Source organism: Lithobates pipiens, unplaced genomic scaffold, assembly GCF_037356315.1.
Source record: "Lithobates pipiens isolate NorthernLeopardFrog02 unplaced genomic scaffold, aLitPip1_a1.2 Scaffold_25, whole genome shotgun sequence".
Classification (NCBI taxonomy): Eukaryota; Metazoa; Chordata; class Amphibia; order Anura; family Ranidae; genus Lithobates; species Lithobates pipiens.
The window spans coordinates 204,659,519-204,684,827 of record NW_027507787.1 but is presented as its reverse complement, the minus strand read 5'-3'; the positions used below and the strand labels follow the sequence as shown (position 1 = coordinate 204,684,827).

At 44.7% G+C, this 25,309-nt stretch overlaps 1 protein-coding gene across 2 annotated transcripts in view; it reads left to right on the top strand.

The window, feature by feature from the left end:
* The window catches only part of RGS10 (regulator of G protein signaling 10), a 74,289-nt gene that overhangs the window by 30,002 nt on the left and 18,978 nt on the right, over window positions 1–25,309 (top strand). Inside the window, exons 1-2 of one of the 2 annotated variants that reach the window (XM_077455473.1) lie at window positions 7,203–7,348; window positions 19,647–19,762. In XM_077455473.1, coding sequence (XP_077311599.1) covers window positions 7,300–7,348; window positions 19,647–19,762 — 165 coding nt within the window. In that variant the 5' untranslated portion in view covers window positions 7,203–7,299. Of the gene's footprint in view, window positions 1–7,202; window positions 7,349–19,646; window positions 19,763–25,309 lie in introns of those variants that run through there. The other variant, XM_077455474.1, reaches the window with a different exon arrangement.

Sequence of the window (25,309 nt, the reverse complement as noted above, 5' to 3'; positions counted from 1 at the left end):
GTGCGAGCCAAAGCCGTGATTGCTAAATGCAAACACACTTAATATGAACACAGCAATAAATGTGGCAAAATCCTAGCGAAGGCCTTGAGAGCCCAGCAGGCCCGAGAATTTATCCCTGAACTCATTATAACAATGCAAAGGTTCATGCTACGAAAGAAATTGTGGAACAGTTCCGCAAATACTACACTTCTCTTTACAATCTCCCACAACCAACCACCGATAGGGATAAATCCTTGAAACGAAAAGCCTCGGTTTACTGAGGAGGTCTTGGCAGCCCTGGATGTCCCTCTCTCCAGTGAGGAGGTGGCCCTTGCACTGGCTGGGATGCAACCCGGAAAGGCGCCATGCCCAGGTGGATACTCCCTGCTTTATTACAAGATCTTTGGAGAGCTTCTGATCTCACACTTTTTCTTAAGGCCTATAATGAGGCGGGTGAGGGAGGTATTCCCCTGGAGGACACACTGCAGGCATATATCACAGTGATCCCGAAAGAGGGCAAAGATCCTCTCATATGCCAAAACTATAGGCCGATCTTCCTCCTCAACTTGAATCTGAAAATATTTACCAAAATTATCTCGCTGCGCCTAATAGACCTGATTCCTCAACTAATGCATTCCGACCAATTGGGGTTCCTCCCCATGAGAGAGGCACAAGATAACACTGCCAAGTTAAGGTGAACAGCCACCTATCCATGCCCTTTAAAATAGCCAATGAGACAAGACAGGGATGCCCTCTGTCCCCTTTCATTTTTTTCCTGACCCTGGAACCTTTTATTCTTCATAACTAACCCCCTGTTATCTGTCCCTAATTTGTTACGAGAACTGAAGACTTACAGGGCACTATCCTTTTTCAAAATCAATCTCCAGAAATTCGGAGGTGCTGAAAGTGTCCATGCCAATCCCATTGGCCACCCTACTTCAATCAGACTTCCCATTTAAATGGGCAACATCACACAATAAATATCTGGGCATCTTTTTGCCCAGTAAGACAGAAGACATATTCTCCCTTAACTTTCATCCCCTGCTGTAGGCCAATAAAAGAAACCTTCAGTCTTGGCAGCACGGAACATTTTCATGGTTTGGACACTGTGGGATTGCTAAAATAAATATTATGCCCCAGCAGGCTCTTCCTATCTGGATTCCGGAGTCCTTTCTTAGAGCAGTGAACCATACTATAGCATCCTTCCTATGGGGCCAGAAAGTTCAGAAATTGGCCCAGTCTATTCTGCGATTTCCAAAAGTGAAGGTCGGCATAGCTCTAACGGACACCAACCTTTATCTTATGGCGTGCCACTTGACGCAAATTTTAGACTGGTGTTGCCACAGTTCCCTGAAACAGTGGGTACAGTTGGAGGGACTCCTCACTGGAACCCAGCTGTACGCCTTGCCCTGGTGCCAGGTGCACTTACCTTGCCAGATACGAGAGCACCCTAGAGTGGGAGAAACATGGCGGATATCCCAAAAAGCCTTTTCGAGACTTCCCCATAGCATCCACCCCTTCGCCAATTACTCCCATTGTGGGGAACTTTGCCTTCAGCCTACAGGCAAAACATCTGTGTGTGCTAAACACCAGGAAGCAGTTTACAAGGTACTGATGAGGTGGTACTACATGCCAGAGAGGATCCACAGGATGTTCCCTCAAAGTTTATAACTATGCTGGAGATGCGGGGAGGAACCAGGGTCCCTCCTGCACATTTTCTGGTCCTGCCACCTCCTGTGTCCTTTTTGGACCGAGGTTCACTGCATAGTTCAGAAATTTACAGACTGCAGCTACCTTGGACCCCTGCATTCTTCCTCCTACATCACCATGAGATCCCAATGAAGATATATAGGAAATTCTGCCTCTTCTTCATTCTGCCTCTTCTGCTCACAGTGGCAAAGAGTTGCATACCACTGTTCTGGAAGCAGACACAGCCACCGAGCATGGCAACATATCTGAAAAAGATGGCTATGCAATGGAGGATCTGGTGGCCGAGGAAAGGGGCCTCCAGGAGAAGTTTAAAACAAAATGGTATTATTGGCGTGGGTTTGTCTACTCCAGGGAGCATGCTGAGCTGATGACCCGAACCACTTAAGAGATGGATCCTGAGGGAGGGCTCCCCCCGGATGCGGATTGCGGGACTGGCCAGTAGTGGTACAAATCCCCTCTTTTTCTCTCCCCTCTGATACTATACTCTTGACTCTGATCTCTCCCTTTGTTCAGCCCTTCTGGGTATTCTTGATCTCCCTATACTCTGATATCATTATTAAGAGAAAGGTATCAAAAAAGAAAAATGAAAAAACTGTGCGAAATATGGAGACTTCATAGCCCTCAAAGCCAATGGCCTGAGACACATTTTATGTGTTTTGACCATTGAGGCCAAGATCTGTATGGGCACGGGATCTTGTATGTGGATAATATCCAATGTGGATTCAAGATTGTTGTGGTTCCTGTATCACTGTATCTAAATAAAGAATTGCAAAAAAAAAGAACAAATTTCAAGGTGGGATTTTTTTTTTTTACATACTGCCCTGCTACATTTATACACTTATTCCGGTGTTTAACTAATGCCTGGAAAGCTTTGGCATATATTTGCTAGTGTGCCTGAACCATCCTAGGACAGCCTGCTTCACTTCATCATCAGTGCACCACAGAAAGATTATGCAGAATCAGGCATTCCACACCAGTGACGGCTGGTGAAGTTTTTGGATGGGGGGGCGCTAGACCCCGCCCATCATGACCCCGCCCATCATTTGGCCCCTCCCACTTTTCATAAACCACACCCCTTATGTAATCTGAAAAAAAAATTGCCGTGGGTTCCCCCCTCCGAGAGCATACCAGGCCCTTAGGTCTGGTATGGATTCCAAGGGGAACCCCCTACGCCGAAAAAACGGCGTGGGGGTCCCCCCCAGATCCACACCAGACCCTTATCCAAGCACGCTACCCGGCCGGCCAGGAAAGGGGGTGGGGACGAGCGGGCGGCCCCCCCCTCCTGAGCCGTACCAGGCCGCGTGCCCTCAACATGGGGGGGTGCCTTGGGGGAGGGGCACCTTGTCACCCCAAAGCACCTTGTCCCCATGTTGATGAGGACAAGGGCCTCTTCCCGACAACCCTGGCCGTTGGTTGTCGGGGTCTGCGGGCGGGGGGCTTATCGGAATCCGGGAGCCCCCTTTAATAAGGGGGCCCCGGATACCGGTCCCCCACCTTATGTGAATGAGTATGGGGTACAATGTACCCCTACCCATTCACCTATGAAAAAAAGTACAAAAAAAACAACACAGGGTTAAAATATTTTATTGCACAGCTCCGGGGGTCTTCCGTCTTCGGGGGTCTTCTCGCCGGACTCCTCCGCTATCTTCTTGTAGCTCTTTTGCTAGCGGAGGAGCCCGGCTTTCTTCCTCGCCGCCGGCCTCTTCTTCCGACTTCGGGGGTCTTGTCCCCCTCTTCGGTTCTTCTGCCGGGCCACCGCGCCTTCTTATAGCTCTTTTACAGGCGGTGGCCCGGTCTTCTGTCGCCGCCACCCGTTCTTCTTCTTCTCCAGGAGATGTTGACTCGACGATCTCTCCGGCCGGAATGCCAGGGACGTGCTGCGCTGCCACTTATATAGGGTCAATGGGGCGGTGTCACATGGGTTGATGTCACATGGGTTGGTCACATGGGTTGTACATTGTACCCCATACTCATTTACATAGGGTGGGGGGCCGGTATCCGGGGCCCCCTTATTAAAGGGTGCTCCCGGATTCCGATAAGCCCCCCGCCCGCAGACCCCGACAACCAACGGCCAGGGTTGTCGGGAAGAGGCCCTTGTCCTCATCAACATGGGGACAAGGTGCTTTGGGGTGGGGGGGCCGCCCGCCCCCCCTCCCTCAAGGCACCCCCCCTCCCCCAAGGCACCCCCCCATGTTGAGGGCACGCGGCCTGGTACGGCTCAGGAGGGGGGGGGCGCCCTCTCATCCCCACCCCCTTTCCTGGCTGGCCGGGTAGCGTGCTCGGATAAGGGTCTGGTGTGGATCTGGGGGGGACCCCCACGCCGTTTTTTCGGCGTAGCGGGTTCCCCTTGGAATCCATACCAGACCTAAGCCTGGTATGCTCTAGGAGGGGGAACCCATGTCAAATTTTTTTTCAGAAATTTGGCGTGGAGTTCCCCCTTCAGAGCTCATTCTCTGATTGGCCACGGCAAAAGTCGCCTGGCCTGGGGAAACCTTTCTGGCTGTGAAAGCTTTTTTTCCATTCATTCAGCTAAATGCATGAACATTCTCAACAAAGTAGAAACTAGAAAGCCTTTATGCGGTGACTCACCTCCTGCCTCACTGTCTTGCAGCTCCGCTCGGGCTGAGGAACGGAGCTGCCGACGTCACTTCCGGGTTTCGTGAAGCAGCCGAAAGCCGGAAGTGACCTGCCTGTCTAAGATTGACAATGCTCCCGCCCGTAGAATCACAGTGATTTTACAGGCGGAAGCTAGTCGGCGTTCTGCAGTGCGCCGCAAGGCGGGTTTTTTACCCGCAAATGAAGCGCCATGGATGTAATCTTGTGATTGCATCGACGTGGCGCTTCTCATAGTGCACTGTGACCGGCGCCACAGTACACTATGTTAAATGACATTTATTTTTTTTAAATGTCTTAAAGGGCCCGTTTTTTTTTTTTTTACTTTTTTTTTTTACTTTTTTTTAAACTTTTTTTTATTTTTTTTTACTTTTTTATTTTTTACACCTAGGGAGAGGGGGGGCGGCGCCCGGGCGCCCCCTATGGGTGGGCCGCCACTGTTCCACACGCTGAATGTGCACAGGAATGACCGCTGTGGGTTCGGAACCACAACAACATACGTCCATCTTTGAAACGTTTACACCATTCAGATGTCTTACTGTGGCTGAGCGTCTCATCACTGTACTATGCTTGAAGTTCTCTGTAGCTCTCCACTGGTTTTATGCCTTTGTTCCCAAGAAACTTCATCACCACATGCTGTTCCATGCATGCACTATCGCTGTTGTCTGCCATCTCGATTGACGATCTCTGGTTCTGGCCCGCGACATGTGCGACACCTATCAGTAATAGGACACACTTGCCACTTACTATTGGGTGCAGTACTGCCACGCCAGCATCCCTTTTTATACCTGTAAAATTAAAAGTCACAGTTTGACTTAAACGCCCCTCGCAGATCCACACAGAGTGCTGTGAGACTTAGACACACACAGAGTGCTGTGAGACTGTCAGAGAGACACATTGCGTGCTGGGAGACTGTAGGAGAGGTGCACAGAGTGCTGTGAGACTGCAAGAGAGACACACATAGTGCTATGAGACTCGTATAGAGAAACACAGAGTGCCCTGAGACTGTCAGACACGCACAGGATGCTGTGAGACTGTCAGAGAGACACAGAATGACATGAGACTGTCAGAGAGACACAGAGTGACATGAGATGTCAGAGAGACACAGTGACATGAGACTGTCAGAGAGACACAGAGTAACATGAGATGTCAGAGAGACACAGAGTGACATGAGATGTCAGAGAGACACAGAGTGACATGAGATGTCAGAGAGACACAGAGTGACATGAGATGTCAGAGAGACACAGAGTGACATGAGACTGTCAGAGAGACACAGAGTGACATCAGACTGTCAGAGAGACACAGATTGGCACAAGACTGTCAGAGAGACACACATGCTGAGAGACTGTAGGAGAGGTGCACAGAGTGCTAAGAGAGAAGCTCAGAGTACTATGAGGCTCTCATAGAGATACACATGGTGTCGAGGCTGTCAGTGGGACACTCAGAGTACTGTAAGACTGTAAAGGCTTGCTTAAATGTGTTGTGAAATTTTAGATACCATAAACACTTTAAAAGAGCCTGCTGCATTAGGATGCAATTTTGACGCATTCTGCTGCATTTGCATTGCATTAAATGCAACGCAACGCAAAGCACCGTGAACATGACCATGTGAACTATGCTGTCAGCTGCAGTGGATATAATTGGTACAGAGCCCTGACAGGCGTCCACGAAGCTTTAACTACCCAGATGAAATGCCTGTTCTTGGAGCACCTGTAAACTTAGAGAGACACACACAGTGGTGGGTTTACTGGAGGCAAATAGACTGTGCACTTTGCAAGTGCAGTTGCACTAATTTTTTCTTAGTAAATGTAAAAAAAAAAAAAATGTGCTTGCACATGATTGGATGATGGAAATCAGCAGAGCTTTACCACATTTACTAAGCTGTGGGGATAATGAGTGCAGCTGTACTTGCAAAGTGCACAGTCTATTTGCCTTTATTAAATCCACCCCATAGTGTGATGATACCCTCCGATAGTGCAAAGAGACATAGAGGGGTTGATTTACTAAAAATGAGAGAGTGCAAAGTCTGGTGCAGCTCTGCATAGAAACCAATCAGCTTCCAGGTTTTATTGCCAAATCTTAATTGAACAAGTTAAAGACAGGAGCTGATTGGCTACTATGCACAGCTGCACCAGATTTTGCAGGCTTCCGTTTTAGTAAATCAACCCCAGAGTGCTGTAAGTGTCGGAGAGACACCCAGAGCACTGTGACACATGGAGAGGCTGTGAGACACACACAGGTTGCTGTGAAACTTTTCTATAGAAGCAGAGCACAGCAGGACTGTAAGACCCCCATACACACTATTAGATTTTCTGCTTATTTTTGTCTTCATATTTACCAATATCACATACCTTCTGACCTTTTGAGATGAGAATGAGGGACACCTATTAGCAAAAGTATGTACAGTAAGCATAGGACTCACACTCCTGCTATGCCCCCTTAAAGGAGAATTATCAAAAAAAAAAAATGATTAGTTAAACCCACAAGAGATTTTCTTTACCACTTCTATTCCTTTATATTGGCTTTTGAAATTTGCAAATGCAGCAATTTAGAAATTGGATGAAAGGTTTAGCACGGGGGAACACTTTTTGAAAGATAAAAAGTACATTTTATATACAACTATATATTAGACCAAAATGAGGAGTAACAGAGGGACTTTGTTCCAAATCAGGGACAGTCCCTGGAAATCAGGGATAGTTAGGAGCTATGATACTATATAATATGAGGTCAAACCTTAAGAGTTTCAATTTGTATGCAATCAGGCAGGCCCTTGCACTACATGGTTTTGGTAAATCTGCAGAAAATCTGATAGTGTGTATGGAGTCTTAGATAGAGGTAGAGAGTGCTGTACTCATAGTGCTGCGAGACTGTCATAGAGACACACAGAGTGCTGTAGGCAGCCGGGGGAAGGGAGGGATCTGTGGTTTTGGAGGGAGGGGGGCCCATCAGGCTGCACAGCTGCAGAACTAAGAAGAGACAAATCCAGAGGTGCAGAAGATGTTCACGCGGGCAGTCACCCGGCTGAGCAGAAAGAGACCACCATCAGGTAGGAGACCCCACATTGTGTTGTCTCAGTCCTGGGTCACAACTACCACAATACTTTGTGCTTTCAACTCTGTGTGCTGTCTACCTTCCTCCCAGGGCCGAGCCCCGATGTGCAGTACCACCCTGAGAAGGGACCTCACTCCTGACACATTCAGACATTTCTCTGCTGTCCGCCTCTCTATGTACAGTATGTGGGGGTGACAGCACATCAAGTGCCATTCTGTACTCCCTACTCTGATCCCTGGCAGTGCCAACACTGGGAGTGACATAGAAATGCCTTCCCATTGGGTAAAACTTAGCTGGAGGTCACCTAAGATACATTGACCTGTGAGACACAACCTATGGGGAGAGATTGGCTGTATGGTCCCTCCAGCTCTCTGTATCAGGTACATGATGGGGATTATAGTGCACCACACCCAGGCTGGCCACATGGCACTTTGCTGCCAACTCATTGTAAAAGATGATAGGACTAGTATAGAAATGTATCAATATTTAGTGGTGTAATATAGAGGTACATGTTACTTGTTGGTATACACTGAATTGGTATATGAGTACATGTCAGTATACAGAGGGATATTATAGGGGTAGCATAGTGGTACATGTCTGTATACAGGTAGGCATTATTTGGGAAACTTGCTGGCATACAGTGAGTTGGCATAGAGGCACATGTCAGTATACATAGGAAAATTATAGTCGTTGTAGGTGTACTTGTATAGGGATTTTTTTTCAGCATATAGAGAGGTATTATAGGGGTATTTGTCCATATAGAGTGAGGTAGTATAGGGCTACTTGTTGGCATATGATGGGGTAGTATAGGGGTACATGTCAGTATGCAGAGAGATATTATATAAGGATTCTTATCAGTATCATAGGGGTACTTTTTAGTAGACGGTGTGATAGAATAGAGGTACTTGTTGGCATACAGTGGGGTATTATAGGGGTACATGTCAGTATACAGAGAACTATTATAGGGCTTCATGTCAATACACAGAGGGGTATTATAGGCGTACTTTTTTCATATACGGCGGGGTAGCATAGGGGTACCTGTCAGCATACAATGAGCTTGTATGGAGGTACTTGTCATGCTGCGTACACACGACCGGTTTTCCCATCGAAATAAACGCTAAAGGTTTTTCCGACGGAGTTCCGCTGAAACTGTCGTGCGTACATGTGATCACACCAAAGTCCGACCGTCAAGAATGCGGTGAAGTACAACACATACGACGGGGCTAGAAAAAGGAAGTTCAATAGCCAGTAGCCAATAGCCTTCGTCTCATACTTGCTTCAGATCATGCGTCGATTTTGGCCCATCGGAACAGCATACAGATGAGCGGTTTTCCCGATAGGAATTGGTTCGGTATTTCTAGGTCCGTCAGAATTTTCGTAAAAAAAAGGCATACTCACGATCGGAATATACGATGAAAAGCTTCCGTCTGATTTTTTCTGTGTGTACACATTGTGTGTACGCGGCATCAGTATACAGAGGAGTAATTATAGATATCATTATCCGTACATAACAGAGTAGTATAGGGGTATATGTCACTATACAGCAAAGTAGCATAGGGGTACTTGTCAGTACACAGTGTGATAGTATCAGGGTACATGTCAATATGCAAAGAGGTGTTATAGGGGTTCATGTCAACATACAGAGGGTCTGTACAGAAGTACATGTCAAAATGCAGTAGTATAGGGGGTACATGTCAAAATACAGCAGCGTATTAAGAAATATGTTCGAATACACAGAAAAGTAGAATGGGGTATGTCTGTGACGATATAACAGTATACATCAGGATATTATTGGGGTATTTGTTTGTATACAGTGAGTTACTATGGGGGTTCAGATGGACATTAGCGTTCACATAAGAGGAAATGTGGGTAGTGAAAGGGGAAGTTTAGGCATTGTCAGTCTGGAGGAGATTGCGATATATCCTCTTTATTCTGTTTCCAGCTGTGACTTGCAGAGGACGTATTGGGAAGACAGGACCGGGCCTGTCCCGTGCATAGTGCTAGAGGAGGGCAAAGCCTTCAATGTCTACTTGTGGATCTGCTAAGGTTGTAGAGATATTGGGGGAGGGTAATTTGTGCCTCTTGAGATAAAAAATGTATGTGCATCTGATTATATGGGATATAGTCCATGTGGTTGTGCATAATATAAGACCTATATAGAACAGATGTCTGTCCTGTACTACTGTACTAAGGTCATGTGATTGTACAGTCATTTCCCGTGGGGCTGAACACCACACTCAGCAGGCCAATGTGTGGCAATTGTGACATGTTGCTTATATATATATATATATATATATATATATATATATATATATACACACATACAGTTGTGCTCAAAAGTTTGCATGCCCTGCCAGAAATCCTAAAATTTTGGCATTGTTATTGAAAATATGACTGATCATGCCAAAAAAAATTTCTTTTATTTAAGGATAGTGATCATATGAAGCCATTTATTATCACATAGTTGTTTGGCTCCTTTTGAAGTCAAAATGACTACAGAACTCACCCAAAATGGCCCTAATAAAAAGTTTACATCCCCTGAAGTATTTGGCCTTGGTGACTCACAAAGGTTAAAATGACAAAGATTAATTTCTCACCTATGTGGCTTTTAAATTTCAGTTATTGTCTGTGTATAAATAGACAATGAGTTTGTTAGCTGTCACGTGGATGCACTGAGCAGGCTAGATACTGAGCCATGGGCAGCAGAAAAGAAATGCCAAAAGACCTGCGTAACAAGGTAATGGAAAAGGATATAAAAAGATATCCAAAGCCTTATATATGCCAATCAGTTCTGTTCAATCGCTTATAAGGAAGTGGAAAATTCAGAGCTCTCTTAATACCAAGCCAAGGTCAGGTAGACCAAGGAAGATTCCAGCCACAACTGCCAGAAGAATTGTTCAGGATGCAAATAAAAAATCTACAGGTAACCTCTGGAGAAATACAGGCTGCTCTGGAAAAAGATGGTGGGGTTGTTTCAAAAAGTACAATAGGACAATCCTTGAACAGAAATAGGATGTATGGCTGAGTTTCCAGAAAGAAACCTTTACTGCACCAATGCCACCAAAAAGCACAGTTACAATATGCCCAACAACACCTTGACACACCTCAGAGCTTCTAGCACACTGTAATCTGGAGTGACAAGACCAAAATAGAGCTTTATGGTTACAACCATAAGCGCTATATTTGGAGAGGGGTCGACGACGACAAGAATACCATCCCCTCTGGGAAGCATGTTGGCGGCTCGCTGATGTTTTGGGGGTGTGTGAACTCTAAAGGCAAGAATGATGGTAAGATGAATGCAGCATGGTGTTAGAAAAATACTGGCAGACAATTTGCATTCTTCTCCATGAAAGCTGCGCATGGGACGCTCTTTGAATTTCCAGCATGACAATGACCCTGAGCCCAAGGCCAAATTGACCTTCCAGTGGTTACAGTAGAAAAAGGTGAAGGTTCTGGAGTGACCATCACAGTGTCCTAACCTTAATATCATCGAACCACTCTGGGGAGTTCTCAAACATGCGGTTCATGCAAGGCGACAAAAGACTGTGCATGACCTGGAAGCATTTTTCCACAACGAATGGGCAGCTATACCACCTGCAAGAATTCAGATCCTCATAGACAACTATTACAAAAGACTGCACGCTGTCTATGCAGACTTTTAACCACTTGCTTACTGGGCACTTAAAAACCCTTCCTGTCCAGACCAATTTTCAGCTTTCGGTGCTCTCACACTTTGAATGACAATTACTCAGTCATGCAACACTGTACCCAAATGAATTTTTTGTCATTTTTTTTCCCACAAATATAGCTTTCTTTTGGTGGTATTTGATCACCTCTGGGGCTTTTATTTTTTGCGCTATAAATGAAAAAAGACCGAAAATTTGGAAAAAAAACGCATATTTCTTTGTTTCTGTGACAGAATTATGCAAATTATTAATTTTTATTCATAAATTTTGGCCACAATTTATACTGCTACATATCTTTGGTAAAAATAACCCAAATTAGTGGATATTATTTGGTCTTTGTGAAAGTTAGAGAGTCTACAAGCTGTGGTGCGAATCGCAGAAAATTGATCACACCTGATGTACTGGTGGCCGATCTCATTTCTTGCGACCCGAACAAGTCAGGAAAGTACAAATACCCCCCAAATGACCCCTTTTTGGAAAGTAGACATTCCAAGGTATTTAGTAAGAGGCATGGTGAGCTTTTTGATGATGTCATTTTTTTTCCCACAATTATTTGCAAAATTAAGATTTTTCATTTTTTTTATTTTTTTCCACAAAATTGTCATTGTAATAGGTTATTTCTCTCACGTGGCATGTGTATACCACAAATGACACCCCCAAAAAAATTCTGCTACACCTCCTGAGTATAACAATACCACATGTGTGGAACTTTTTCACAGCCTGGCCACATAGAGAGGCCCAACATGCAGGGAGCGCCATCACGTGTTCTAGGAGCATAAATTACACATCAAAATTGTTGACTACCTATTACACTTTTGAAGGCCCTGGAGCACCAGGACAATGACACGTGACACTGATGACAGATGGCACTGATACGTGGCAATGATGACACTTATACGTGGCACTGATGACAGATGGCACTTATACGTGGCACTGATGACACTTGGCACTTATACGTGGCACTGATGACACGTGGCACTGATGACACGTGGCACTAATACGTGGCACTGATGACAGATGGCCCTAATACATGGCACTAATACGTGCCACCGATGACAGATGGCACTAATACGTGGCACCGATGACGCGTGACACTGATGAAAGATGGCACTGATAAGTGACATTGATGACACGTGACACTGACAACAGATGGCACGTGACACTGACAGGTGGCACTGATGACAAATGGCACTGATACGTGGCACTGATGACAGATGGCACTAATATGTGGCACTGATGACAGATGGCACTATGTGGCACTGTGACACGTGGTACTGATGACAGATGGCACTTATACATGGCACTGATGACAGATGGCACTGGGGACAAATGGCACTGACAACAGGTGGCACTGGGGACAGATAGCACTAACAGGTGGCACTGGGGGCAGGTGGCACTGGGGCAGATGGCACTGGAGCAGATGGCACTGGGGCAGGATGGCACTGGGGCGGATGGCACTGGGGCAGGATAGCACTGGGGCAGGATGGCACTGGGGCAGGATGGCACTGGGGGAGGATGGCACTTTTTTTAACTTTTTTTTTTTTACACTCACGGCCGCTGCAGCCGTTCATCTCTCCCCTCTCACACGCTGTCTGTGTGAGGAGGGAGAGCGGCGCTGAGAGATGATCTCATATGTTTACACATGAGATCATCTCACATTGGACACGCCGATCTCGCTGTAAACGGCCACTGTGATTGGCCGTTTACAGCGATCTGTGTTTGCCTGTCTCCGGGGGACACGGCAAACACAGAACTTCCCCGATGCGCGCCCGCATCGGCGCGCATTGCGGAAGTAAACAACAGGACGTCCAGGGACGGCCTCCCGGACGAAAGCGCCTGCTCTACGGCCGTCATTCGGATATAGGGCGGGCGCGAGGAGGTTAAACAGGGCTAATGTGATTGGTTTACTTGTTGCCATGTTTTGTTTTATGATTGTGTCATTCTGTTATGACCTACAGTTGAATATGAATCCCAAGGGAAATAAAGGAAATGTGTTTTGGCTGCTTGCTCGTGTTTTCTTTAAAATGGTACATACTATTACCAATTCTCCAAGGGTATGCAAACTTTTGAGCTTGTATCTATATCACAGAGGAGAGGGGCAGAGTAGTTGTTCTGAGAGTTCTGTGAGTAGCACAGAGAGGAGAGTGGTGGAAAGCTCTAGGAGTAGTGAGTGGAGGGGAGTGGTGGAGGTCCAGGGAGCAGCGAGTGGAGGAGAGTAGTGGGAGGTCCTGGGAGCAGTGAATGGAGGGAAGTAACAGGGTGTTGAGGGGGCAGTGAGTAGTAGAGAGTGGTGGGATGTCTGGGGAGCAGTGAGTGGAGGAGAGTGGTGGAAAGCTCTAGGAGTAGTGAGTGGAGGGGAGTGGTGGAGGTCCAGGGAACAGCGAGTGGAGCAGGGCAGTGGGGGGTCCTGGGAGCAGTAAGTGGAGGAGAGTAGTGGGAGGTCCTGGGAGCAGTAAGTGAAGGAGAGTAGTGGGAGGTCCAGGGAGCAGTAAGTGAAGGAGAGTAGTGGGAGGTCCAGGGAGCAGTAAGTGGAGGAGAGTAGTGGGAGGTCCTGGGAGCAGTGAATGGAGGGAAGTAACAGGGTGTTGAGGGGGCAGTGAGTGGTAGAGAGTGGTGGGATGTCCGGGGAGCAGTGAGTGGAGGAGAGTGGTGGGATGTCTGGGGAGCAGTGAGTGGAGGAGAGTGGTGGGAAGTCTTAGGAGCAGTTTGGTGAGAAAATTGGTGCAAAGTCCAGGAACAGAGGTCCTGAGTAGAGGAGAAGGTTAGGAGGTCTTACATGCAGCATACTAAAGAGAGAGGCAGCTGGTTTACAGAGCTGCACACAGAAGAGAGGGTCAGAAGGTTCTAAGAGTGACACACAGAAGAGAGGAGCAGGAGGTTTATAGAGCTGCACAAAGAGTTTAAGGTCAGGAGGTTCCAAGAGTGGAACACAGAGGAGAGGGGCTAGAGGTTTCAAGACTGACACACAAAAGAAGAAGCACAGGAGGTTCCAAGAGTGGCACACAGAGGTGAGATATAGCCACAATTTGAGAAGAAGGGTGGGAGATCCAAAGAGCCAAATACACAGAGAAGGCTGCAAGAAGTCCTATGGGCTGCACCTTGAAGAGAGGAGAGGACGATTCTGGAAGTAGAACATGGAGGAGAGAGGCAGAAGATCCTAAGAACAATGCAAAGAGAGGAGGGGCAAAAGATTGCAGGAATAGCACATGTAGAAGAGGGGGGAAAGGACTCTGGAACACTGCATGCAGAGGAGGGGGGTTCAAGGAGCAGCGATGGCTGGTTGCTGAGCAGCAAACAGAGGAAAGGACTGGTGTACATGTACCTTGATGCAGTGCTGGGACAAGGTCCCCTAGCACCTCGGGTGAAAATGAAAACTGTAACCATCCCTCTATGAGCTGTAAACTACTTTAGGCTTATAGGTTGCAGGTCTTGTCCTTTATGTCCCCCTCCTAAGGTGCCCAAGGCAGCCAACTCTTCTGCCTTCCTCTTGGCCCTGCCCTACCTTCATGGTGTAATCTGTATGCGTTGGAGAATTATTTTCATAATATATACCATAGGATGGTAAATCTTTCTTCCATGCTCAAATGATGTCTTCTGCACAATGATGTTTTCGAAAAAAAAAATTAATTTACTATATCTACAGTAGTGAAAATAATTATTTGATCCCCTGCAGATTTTGTAAGTCTGCCCACTTACAAAGAAATGAAGAGTCTATAATTTTTTTCATAGGTGTATTTTAAATAATAGAGACAGAATATCAACCAAAAATCCAGAAAAAAAAACATGGTACAAATGTTATAAATTCAGTTGAAGTCCAGTGAGTAAAATAAGTATTTGAACCCCTACCAACCAACAACCATTCTGGCTCCCATAGACTGGCTACAGTATGTGCTCATGTGGTACACAGATTAGTGATGTCAATTTAAGAAGGTGCTCCTAATAACAACTCGTTATGTATATAAAAGACACCTATCCACAGAATCTCTTTTGTCAATTTCAATCTCACCATCATGGGCTAGACCAAAGAGCTGTCAAAGGACATCAGGGACAAGATTGTAGACTTGCACAAGGCTGGTATGGGCTAGAAGACTATCAGCAAGAAGCTTGGTCAGAAGGAGATAACTGTTGGAGCGATTATTCGCAAATGGAAGAAATACAAAATAACCATCAATTGCCCTCAATCTGGAGCTCCATGCAAGATTTCACCTGATGGGGTAAGGATGATCATGAGAAAAGTGAGGGATCAGCCCAGAACTACACAAGAGGAGCTTGTCAATGATCTCAAGGCAGTTGGGACTACAGTCACCAAACAAACCACTGGCAACACAGTACGCCGCCATGGATTGCAATTCTGCAGTGCCCACAAGGTCCAACCCTTAAGAAGGCACATGAACTCTGAAGTTTGCCAATGAACATCTAAATGATTCAGAGAAGGATTAGGAGAAAGTGCTGTGGTCAGATGAGATCTAAATTGAACTCAGTTAACTCAACTCACTGTGTTTGGAGGACGAAAATTGTTCACTATGACCCTAAGAACACCATCCTTACAGTCAGGCACGTAGGTGGAAACATTATGATTTGGGGCTATTTCTCTGCTAGAGGTACAGGCCGACTTTGCCGCATTGAGAGGCCAATGGACAGGGCCATGTATTGTAAAATCTTGGGTGAGAACCCTCCTCCCTCAGCCAGAACACTGAAGATGGGTCGTGGATGGGTCTTCCATAGTGACAATGGCCCAAACATACCGCCAAGGCAACAAAGGAGTGGCACAAGAAGAAGCAGATTAAGGTCATGGAGTGGCCTAGTCAGTCTCCAGACCTTAATCCTATAGAAAATGTATAGAGGTAGCTGAAACTTCGAGAAACCTTAAGGATTTAGAGAAGATCTGTAAAGAAGAGTGGACCAAAATCCCTTCTTAGATGTGTGCAAACCTGGTCACCAACAACAAGGAACGTTCTACCTTCCAGCAAGGGTTTCCCCACCAAGTACGAAAGTCATGTTTTGCTTGGGGATCAAATACTTATTTTACTCACTGAACTGCAACTCAATTTCTAACATTTGTATTATGTGTTTTTTTCTGGGTTTTTGGTTGATATTCTGTCTCTATCATTTAAAATACACCTATGATAAAAAAAAAAATATATAGACCCTTCATTTCTTTGTAAGTGGGCAAACTTACAAAATCTGCAGGGGGTCAAATAATTATTTTCTCCACTGTATGTATTTTCCTTGGTTATATTTGAACATGTTGGGTTACGTCTAATTTGTCTTTTTTCCAAACTGAACACACCCAGGTTTTCTAACCTTTCCTTATAAGTAAGAGTTTCCATGTCTTGTCTTCATTCAGTTGCCCTCCTTTTAACCCTCTCCAAGACTTCTATCCCTTTTTACATTGTACTGTGGATGCGGGCTAATGTGATTGATACGGAGGAAATTCTATGTCAGCAATCATGTGTATTTACCTCCTTATTTACACATCCTGAGATTGTGTTCATAATTCACTCTACACCTCTATGGTTTCACACTTCTAGCCTTTACATCTCCTAAATATATTGTTAACTTAGTTTATTTTATTTAGCACATAAAAAGATTAAAAAAAAAAAATCAGAAAATCTGTCTCTCCCCTATTCTTAGCATATTACCATATGGGGATGTGTCCATGAAGGACAGTAGTAATATAATGGAGCTGTAACACAGGGAGTTTACATACATTAGTTCCCTATGTAGGGTAATTGTGGCCGTATTAGTGCACTTAGAACCACACATGTGAGTTCTATCCCTGATAGTTTTATAATTTGCAATAACAGTTACATTTTCAAGAAAAACTTTCCGGGTGGATTCCGACCATATGGGACGTCAGCCGACAGCGGATTTTAGCCTGTTGTCGGCTGAAAACGGGTCACAGGAGTGCAGAAGGAACTGCACTCCTGTGACCTACAGGCAGTGCCCTAGGGCCCAGGGTGAACATGCCAAATTGAGCCCCCTCCAAAGATGTATGGGCATTATGTGTCAGTGAAAATCCCCCCCCCCCCCAAAATTGAGCACTTATCGGCATGCTCACCTCCTAACCACCAGCCAGCTCAAGTCCTCTCTCTCTCTCCATATGCCCCCAGCGCTAATCCCCCCAGAAAAGAAATCTTCCCCCTCCGAGCACAAATCCTCTACACCTCAAATTTCCTCTCCAAGCACAAATCCTCTCCTCAGCACTCCAAATCCCCCCCTTCCAGCACAAATTCCAGTCCCCCATCCTAGCACAAACCCCCCCCCCCCAACACAAATTTCTCCTCCTAGCACAAATCCTCCAATCATTCCTACTAGCACAACCCAGCCCCAAATGAATATTGCCCCAACCATATAACTTTTGTAGCACAGATCCCCCCAGCACAAATCCTCTTCCCTCATCCCCTTTCCCAACACAAATCCCCGCAAATCACTACTCCTAGCACACCTCCCCAAAATTTGCCTGCCTAGAACAATTCTTACCCCCTGCCACCACCCAAATTCCCCATCTTGACACAAATGCCCCCCCTCCAACCTCCTTGTTGTGCCCCCCCCCTTACCTGATACCACAGTGTCCAGGGCAGCTGCTCCTTCTGCCAACCCCTTGTCAGAGACCTGCATACAGGGGAAGTATAGCCAAAATAGCTTTAGCTGTACTTCTCTAGAGTCACAAAAGAGTGTTCACAATCGTGAAGCCAGTCCACCAAAACTTCAAGATGGAGTACTTCCCATCGTGGAACATATGAAATTCTCAAATGGCATTCATGAAATTAAAAACTCCCAACCTTCTCAGGCCTTAGAATTTCTTGGAATCAGATTATGAGGTAATTACTGAAGATGGATACTCTTACCGGATAGGTTGGACACATCCACCTTATAGTAGTGTGGCATGAAGGCTTATGGGGGGCTCAGATCACACAAACCCAGGTATAGCCAGCCAGATGATGGATCGCCTCAGGGTTCCTCGTCTTGAATCCCTTATGGTTTCCGATTGAAGGGGGTCGGTAGACCTTCCAAGCCGTGAACAGCTGTAGAACTTGACACCAAATATCTCATGGAGACTCACCATAGGAGAAAAAAGTATAAAAAACACCTCTCATGGTGAACTACAACCAGTAATGGGCAATTGGGCCTGCATTTTTCTGCTCCCCACATTGCTATTTTTGTTTTTAAATATATATCACGTGATTTTTATTGACTATTTGTTTTATTTGTCATATATCCAAAAAAAATTCAATAAACCATTACTTTTTGAGATGGGAATGTGGGACACCTATCAGCAAAAGTATGCAAGCATATGACACACACCCTTGCCACACCCCCCTAAAAGGAGAATTGTACAAAAAATTATTGGTTACTAAGTGCTTTTTTAAGCACTTCTATTCCTTTATACTGGATTTTAGAAATTACAAATGCAGCAATTTTGACATTGGATGAAAGGTTTAGCACTGGGAAACACTTTTTTGATAGATAAAAAGTGCATTTTATATACAACCTTATAAATCAGACCAAAATGAGGGACAAATGAGGTGGAAAAAGGGACAGAGGGACTTTGTTCCAAATCAGGGACGGTCCCTCGAAATCAGGGACAGTTGAGAGCTATGTTATAAAGTATCTAATTAATAATTGAATATGAGGCATTTTGCTGGATGTCTTATTGTCCTTATCACCAGCCTGGAAACATTAAGAAATTCTCCATTGTCTGTTCCAGGAAGTGGCTGTGGGATGATATAGTGACATGTTGGCACTCAGATGCCCTCCTGCCTTGTGATCACATTATCACTTCACTCATCAGTCTCAGATAATGAGACGCAAGTCCTTGTCACTTAACCGACACTGCTCTGACCACATTTACTGCTTTCTGCTGCAACCTGGGCTATCCCAGATAGGAAGGATAACTTGTGACAAATTTGTGGCAGTGTTGAATTGTAAGTCTGTTAACTCGCTGCACATTTTCACTGGCAAGTTGTGTACTTGCAGAGCACTTGAAGCACAAGTTCTAGTTGACAATTTTCCAATTTGTAGCAAATTTGCATGGAAAATCTCTAGCAAGAACAAAGTTGCAGTTGTGAGTCTACAGCAAGAGTTCTGCAAGTCTACAACATGGAAATTCAGCCACAGTGCCCCCTGTGGTGGGATGACTATTGCACAACATAACTGAACCAGAACTTGCAGCAGAATGTTTACAAAGAAAGTTGATCTGGAGTCATGCAATGCAGACTTGCTGCAATTGTGCAACAAACTTGTGAAGCCTGGCAAGTCTAGCAATAGCTTAGGAAGTCATTTTAAAACTTGCAGCACAATTGCTTGCTATCTGGGGTGTGGGAGGCTGGAAACACATCACACCAGCAATGCCATTGTATATGAATCATGGTCCTGAACTATAAACACATTGCTTCTCTCACTTTCCTAAATACTGACACAGGCCTGAGATAGGGGGACTAAGCTACATACACATTCATTATTGCCAGGATTCCATTGCTGTCTTTAATAAAGAAAGCTGAACCGATAGGACATATGGTGTGGTGTGAGGGTCATTCCTGAGGTGACACGGCAATAAACACTGTGTTGGCTCTCTTCATGGTCCCATATTTGATTCTGTTTCAGAAATTCACAGCAATGATGGGTCGAATGTCCAAGATCAAAACCTGAAAGGGACTCAGAAGTGGTCCTCGTCTCTGGACAGCCTGCTGGAAGATCCAGATGGTGTTGAAGCATTTAAGGTGCGTGATGTTAAAGGAGATCTGTATTGTAGAAGATGTGCAGGCAGAGGGTAAAGGACTAGTCATTAATATTACCTGTGGTCTCCCTGCAGCTAATCTTTTTCTCATTACTGACCTACCATGCCTTGTTCTGCAATGTGTCTGTGTAGAGGCAGCCATCATGATAGAGGCAGGGCTTTGTTGTCAAAGCACCTCCCCTGATCACTGGTGATCTGAGTACTAATAGGGTAATAATAGAGTTGGAAGAAGCACAGATCCACAGAATGGATTAAGCAGAAGCAGGGAGATTCTTGCACTGCAGGTCCTCAGGTACAGCTTCTTCCTCAGCAAGGTGAACAGTGGACAGCACAGTATTGACATCACCAAATCTTACTTGAAATGCGGTGAGTCTAGCAGAGTCAGCAATACCTTAGATCACATGTGTCAAACACAAGGCCCGCAGGCCAAATCCGGCCCTCCATGCCATTTCATGTGGCCCTCAATCCTCTCCTAACTCTACTGCAACCCTCTTGTTTCTGCCCCCACCTTGTCTCATCAGTCAACAGCAGAGAAGATGACAGAACTCCTCCACCATCCTGTGTCTCTCTGTGCTCCCACAGCACACTCTCATCTCCGCCTCACCTGGTCTCAGCATGGCAGCTGACTCCAGCCCTCCTCTGGTCCTCTTTCAGACCCTGCACTCTCTGCTTTTCAGCAGCAGTACAAGGTGAGTGGGGTGCACTGTGATGTAAGGGAGGGTGGCGGGCTCTTGAATTCAGATGGTGGAGGGGTTCTTGACATCGGATGTAAGAGGGGATGCTCTGGACATCTAGTCTTAGGCTGGGTTCACACCATTGCCGCATGAGGCAAACAGCAGGGGTCCGGTGCATCCTGGTTCACCGTTTCAGGTCTGATTTTAGCCCGAATTATGGCTGAATTCGGATCTGAAACAGACCAAAAGACACACAGGGCTCCTGTGCACATACGCCCCTGAGACGCAGCGGAGATATGTGAATCGGCTCCATAGAGAGCAGGTTAAAATCTCCTGCTATTGTGAATCCAATTCGCAATGGTGTGAACCCAGCCTTATAGATACAACCGACCCTTTTAGGGCAACCATAAAGCTGATGCGGCCCATGATGAAATTGAGTTTAAACTCCTACCTTAGATGATCTCACATTGCAAATAGAGTACACAGCTATGAGTCTACAGAACAAGAGTACCTAGGCACAGGAAGTTTACTGCCCACTTTCAGGAGGAATTACAGACAAAGGGTACTTTTTTCAAGGTACCACTAAGGCCATACCATTTTCAAATGTTTCCTTTAACACAGCAAAGCTCCTTAAAAGAGAAGTAAAGGATTCCTCCCCCCCCCCCCCCATTTATACTTACCTAGGTGGATTCAGCATTGGTCCAATGCTGCATCTGTCCCCAACGGCGCCTCTACACTGAGAACCGAGCGATCGAACGTGGCCAATCAATCGGTTTTCAGAGCTCCATGAGCAGGGAAATGTAGACTGTCAGTCACAACTCTCTGCTCTTCTCTCTCCTCACTCATTGGAGCGCTGAGCTGTGGAAGGGCAGGGAGCAGCCATCTCTGCCTCTCAGCGGCTCACTGAGAGGCTGAGACGGGTGTCAGTCCAGGCACCTGGCGGATCCAGACTTCCATTATCAGGATGATGTGGTGCCTGGACTAATTACTGTGACGTCAGCAGAGAGCAGTCTTCGGCCCGCTCTTTTCTGAAAACGGGTCACAGGAGTGCAAAATGTATTGCATTCCTGTGATCCATAGAGGAAGTACAGCCAAATGAGCTTTGGCTGGACTTCTCCTTTAACTTTTAAAATTGGGTCCTCTTTAACACAATGAAATTCTGTAGCAGGATGGATAGGAAAAACGTTGACTCCCAGAATAAAAGCTGATGGAGATATTGGAGCTCTGGAGGGAGTTTATTTTCAAATTGTCACCCTCCAGCACACACAAAGCCCCTAAAGTAGCCAACTCATTGGAGTAATGATGGGACTGGCTATTGCTAACTTTACTTGTTATAAAGCTTTAAAGGAATTCTATTAGCAATTTCCACTTTGAGGCTTGCAGTGTCTATATCAGCCATCCTCAGCCAGGGTTCCTCCAGAGTTTGGTAGGGGTTTCTTGACGTGCCTGATTGACCTACCTTATGATGGTGCCTGCATAGTTCTAAAGCCAATGCCACTTGGCAGAGCTAGCGACATGACATCAATTATGTTTTTATCTGTCTGTAAATGTGTAATTCTGACCACCAATCTAAGTAGCATTTTCCCACCGACCCCTGATTGCAGGGAGAAAAAAAATGGAGAAAAGCTGGTCATCACAGAACATAGTCATATGAAGTTAACCACATAACGACCAGCACACACCGATGTACGTCCTATTTTTGAAGAGGGATATCTCGGTAACGGCAGCAGCTGCTGCCACAACTGAGGTATCCATCTCTTAAAGCGCAGGTCGTCTGTCCGATAACGGTGATCACCGTTATCGGCGGCGGGAGAGGTGCCAACTTCCCGTGCCTTTCCGCCGCTTACTGGACCCGTCGGTAGCGCCGGAGGCGATCGGGTCCTCTTCCTAGCTGGGTATAGAGACGAGTGCGGCTAAGATGGCCTCCACTCGTCTCTATACCATAGGAGGGCGGAAGCAACATCAAAACATCACTTCCGCCCATACCTCTTAAAGGTATATTTTTTTAATGTAATTTTTTCAAATGACTTTTTTTTTTTTTTTTTTTTGCATTTAAGTCCAAATATGAAATCTAAGGACTTTTTGACCCCAGATCTCATATTTAAGAGAACCTGTCATGCTTTTTTCTATTACAAGGGATGTTTACATTCCTTGTAATAGGAATAAAAGTGATCCATTTAAAAAAAAAAAAACAGTGTAAAAATAAATAAAATCAATTAAAATAAATAAGAAAAAAAAGTTTTTTAAAAAACACCCCGTTTTTGCGCGCAGAAGCGAGCGCATATGTGAGTAGCGCCTGTATATGAAAACGGTGGTTAAACCACACATGTGATGTATCGCCACGATCGGTAGAGCGAGTGCAATAATTCTAGCTCTAGACCTCCTCTGTAACGCAAAAAATGCAACCTGTAGAATTTTTTAAATGTCGCTTATGGAGATTTTTGAGGCTAAAAGTTTGACACCATTCCACGAGCGGGCGCAATTTTGAAGCGTGACATGTTGGGTATCAATTTACTCGGCGTAACATTATCTTTCACAATATAAAAAAAAATGGGCTAATTTTACTGTTGTCTTTTTTTTTTTATTACAAAAAGTGAATTTTTTCCAAAAAAAGTGCGCTTGAAAGACTGCTGCACAAATACGGTGTGAAAAAAGTATTGAAATGACCGCCATTTTATTCTCTAGGGTGTTAGAAAGAAAACAATATAAAATGTTTGGGCGTTCTAAGTAATTTTCTAGCAAAAAAAACTGTTTTAAACATGTAAACACCGAATCTGAAAAAGAGGCCTGGTCCTTAAGTGGTTAAAAGAGAAAAACTACCTCTAATCAATCATAGGCACAGATCAGATAAAAAAAAATTATGAAGATTGGCTGTTTCAATTTGTTTGATTCAGTTATTCCTTCAAAGAGGATTGTGTGTAAAAACATTTCTACTATTAGATTACATTTCCATGACTGGGGCCTGTAGATGCCCAAAGCAACACCAGCCTGACAGGATCATGTCTGTAAAACACGTCATTTACTTTTTTTACTGGTCCCAACCTGGCTCATAATATTGTGACAGGGTATAAATAAATGTATATGAGATGACTAAAGATAGGGAAAAAGTGTGTAGCTGGTAACTGTACTGAGAAAAGTTGTAAGGCAGAGGACATGTCATGAAATCCAATCTCAAGTTCACATTGGCATCATCCCATAAATGAATATGGTATTTTTGAAAACATAAGTGGTGGGACTTTAAATATGCCAAACGATTACATACTAATATGTTTCGATATAGCAATCTGGCAGGTTGTCAATGATTGTATTTGAAAATGCACAATAAAAAACTATTGGAATTAAATATGCCAAATGAGAACAAAGTCAGAATAAAAATCAATATACATTTTATTTTAGACATAAAACAGTGTCATAAACACAATATTAAAAACATAGATATGCATAAAGAAACTTTGCGATAAATACAAAAATATGTAAATCTGATGGATACATGTGCTTGTTACTGGACTACGCGTTACGTGGGATTCCCCGCTTCTTCAGGACCATACATATATTGCAAGTGTGTTATATACAGAGTTTCTTACTCAATATGATAAATCATCAAAACAACAGAGGAGAGGAACACAGGATCTGTCTGAGATGTTTTGCCTACCTGCCCATAGGATATAGTCTGGACCTTTTAAGGCAGACGTAAAAATAAATATCCAAAAGGGGGGAAATAAATATCCAATGTATAGCAATATACTCCAAACAATGTCCAATATCTATTTAGGACAGAGGGGATAAATCCAAATTCCAAGTAAACCAGGCATCTCTGTGACGATCACATATGCCGTTATTGTGGTAGGTACTGTACATATCCACCTCTCCTCTGGCAAACTTTGGTAGTCAAACCATCTGAGACAGATCCTGTGTTCCTCTCCTCTGTTGTTTTGATGATTTATGATATTGAGTAAGAAACTCTGTATATAACACACTTGCAATATATGTACGGTCCTGAAGAAGCGGGAAATCCTGCGTAACGCGTAGACCAGTTACAAGTACATGTATCTATCAGATTTGCATATTTTTGTATTTATCGCAAAGTTTCTTTATGCATATCTATGTTTTTAATATTATGTTTATGACAATGTTTTATGCGTAATAAAATTTATATAGATTTTTATTCTGACTTTGTTCTCATTTGGCATATTTAAAGTCCCACTACTTTTGTTTTCAAAGATACCATACTGAGAAAAACCACCGCTCTGTCCTGGTCACCTGCAGGCACAAGTCTAGTGTGCTTAATGGCAAATCCAGCCCGAGGTGGAGCATAGAAGGAGCCATCTGTCCTTGGATGCTGTAAGTGTTCCGTTCTGAACAAATCTATCCACCAAGTCTCAAAGTCTGAGAACAGTGCACCCCCCGACTTACTTCACTGACCCGCCCAGCAGAAAATCCGTCACTTTAGTGCTTTTATAAATATTATGACGTTCAGACGTGGCGGACGAGGTCGCTGCATTGCCAAAAAGCAGAATGTAAAAATATTTGGATTTGAGTATTTAACTGTTCCAGAACAGTAATTCTAGGGAGACATTGAGGGTTCCCAATCATCCATTATGATCCAATTTTTTTCACAGGACCCTATACATGATGAGATGGTGGCTTTCAAAATATAGTTATGAATGGTGAATATTTTCAGTGATTTGATGTTTATTCTGATAAGGATATGTATAGAACACATGAGATGATCCAGTAACTAGACAGAGATGCCTGAGAGCTTACAAATGGCTCCTGAGCCACTGGTTGGGAGTCGATGTATTATTGTCTTTTTTCAATTTGAATTGGGGTTGGCAGAGAAAAACAGAAAAGCCCAT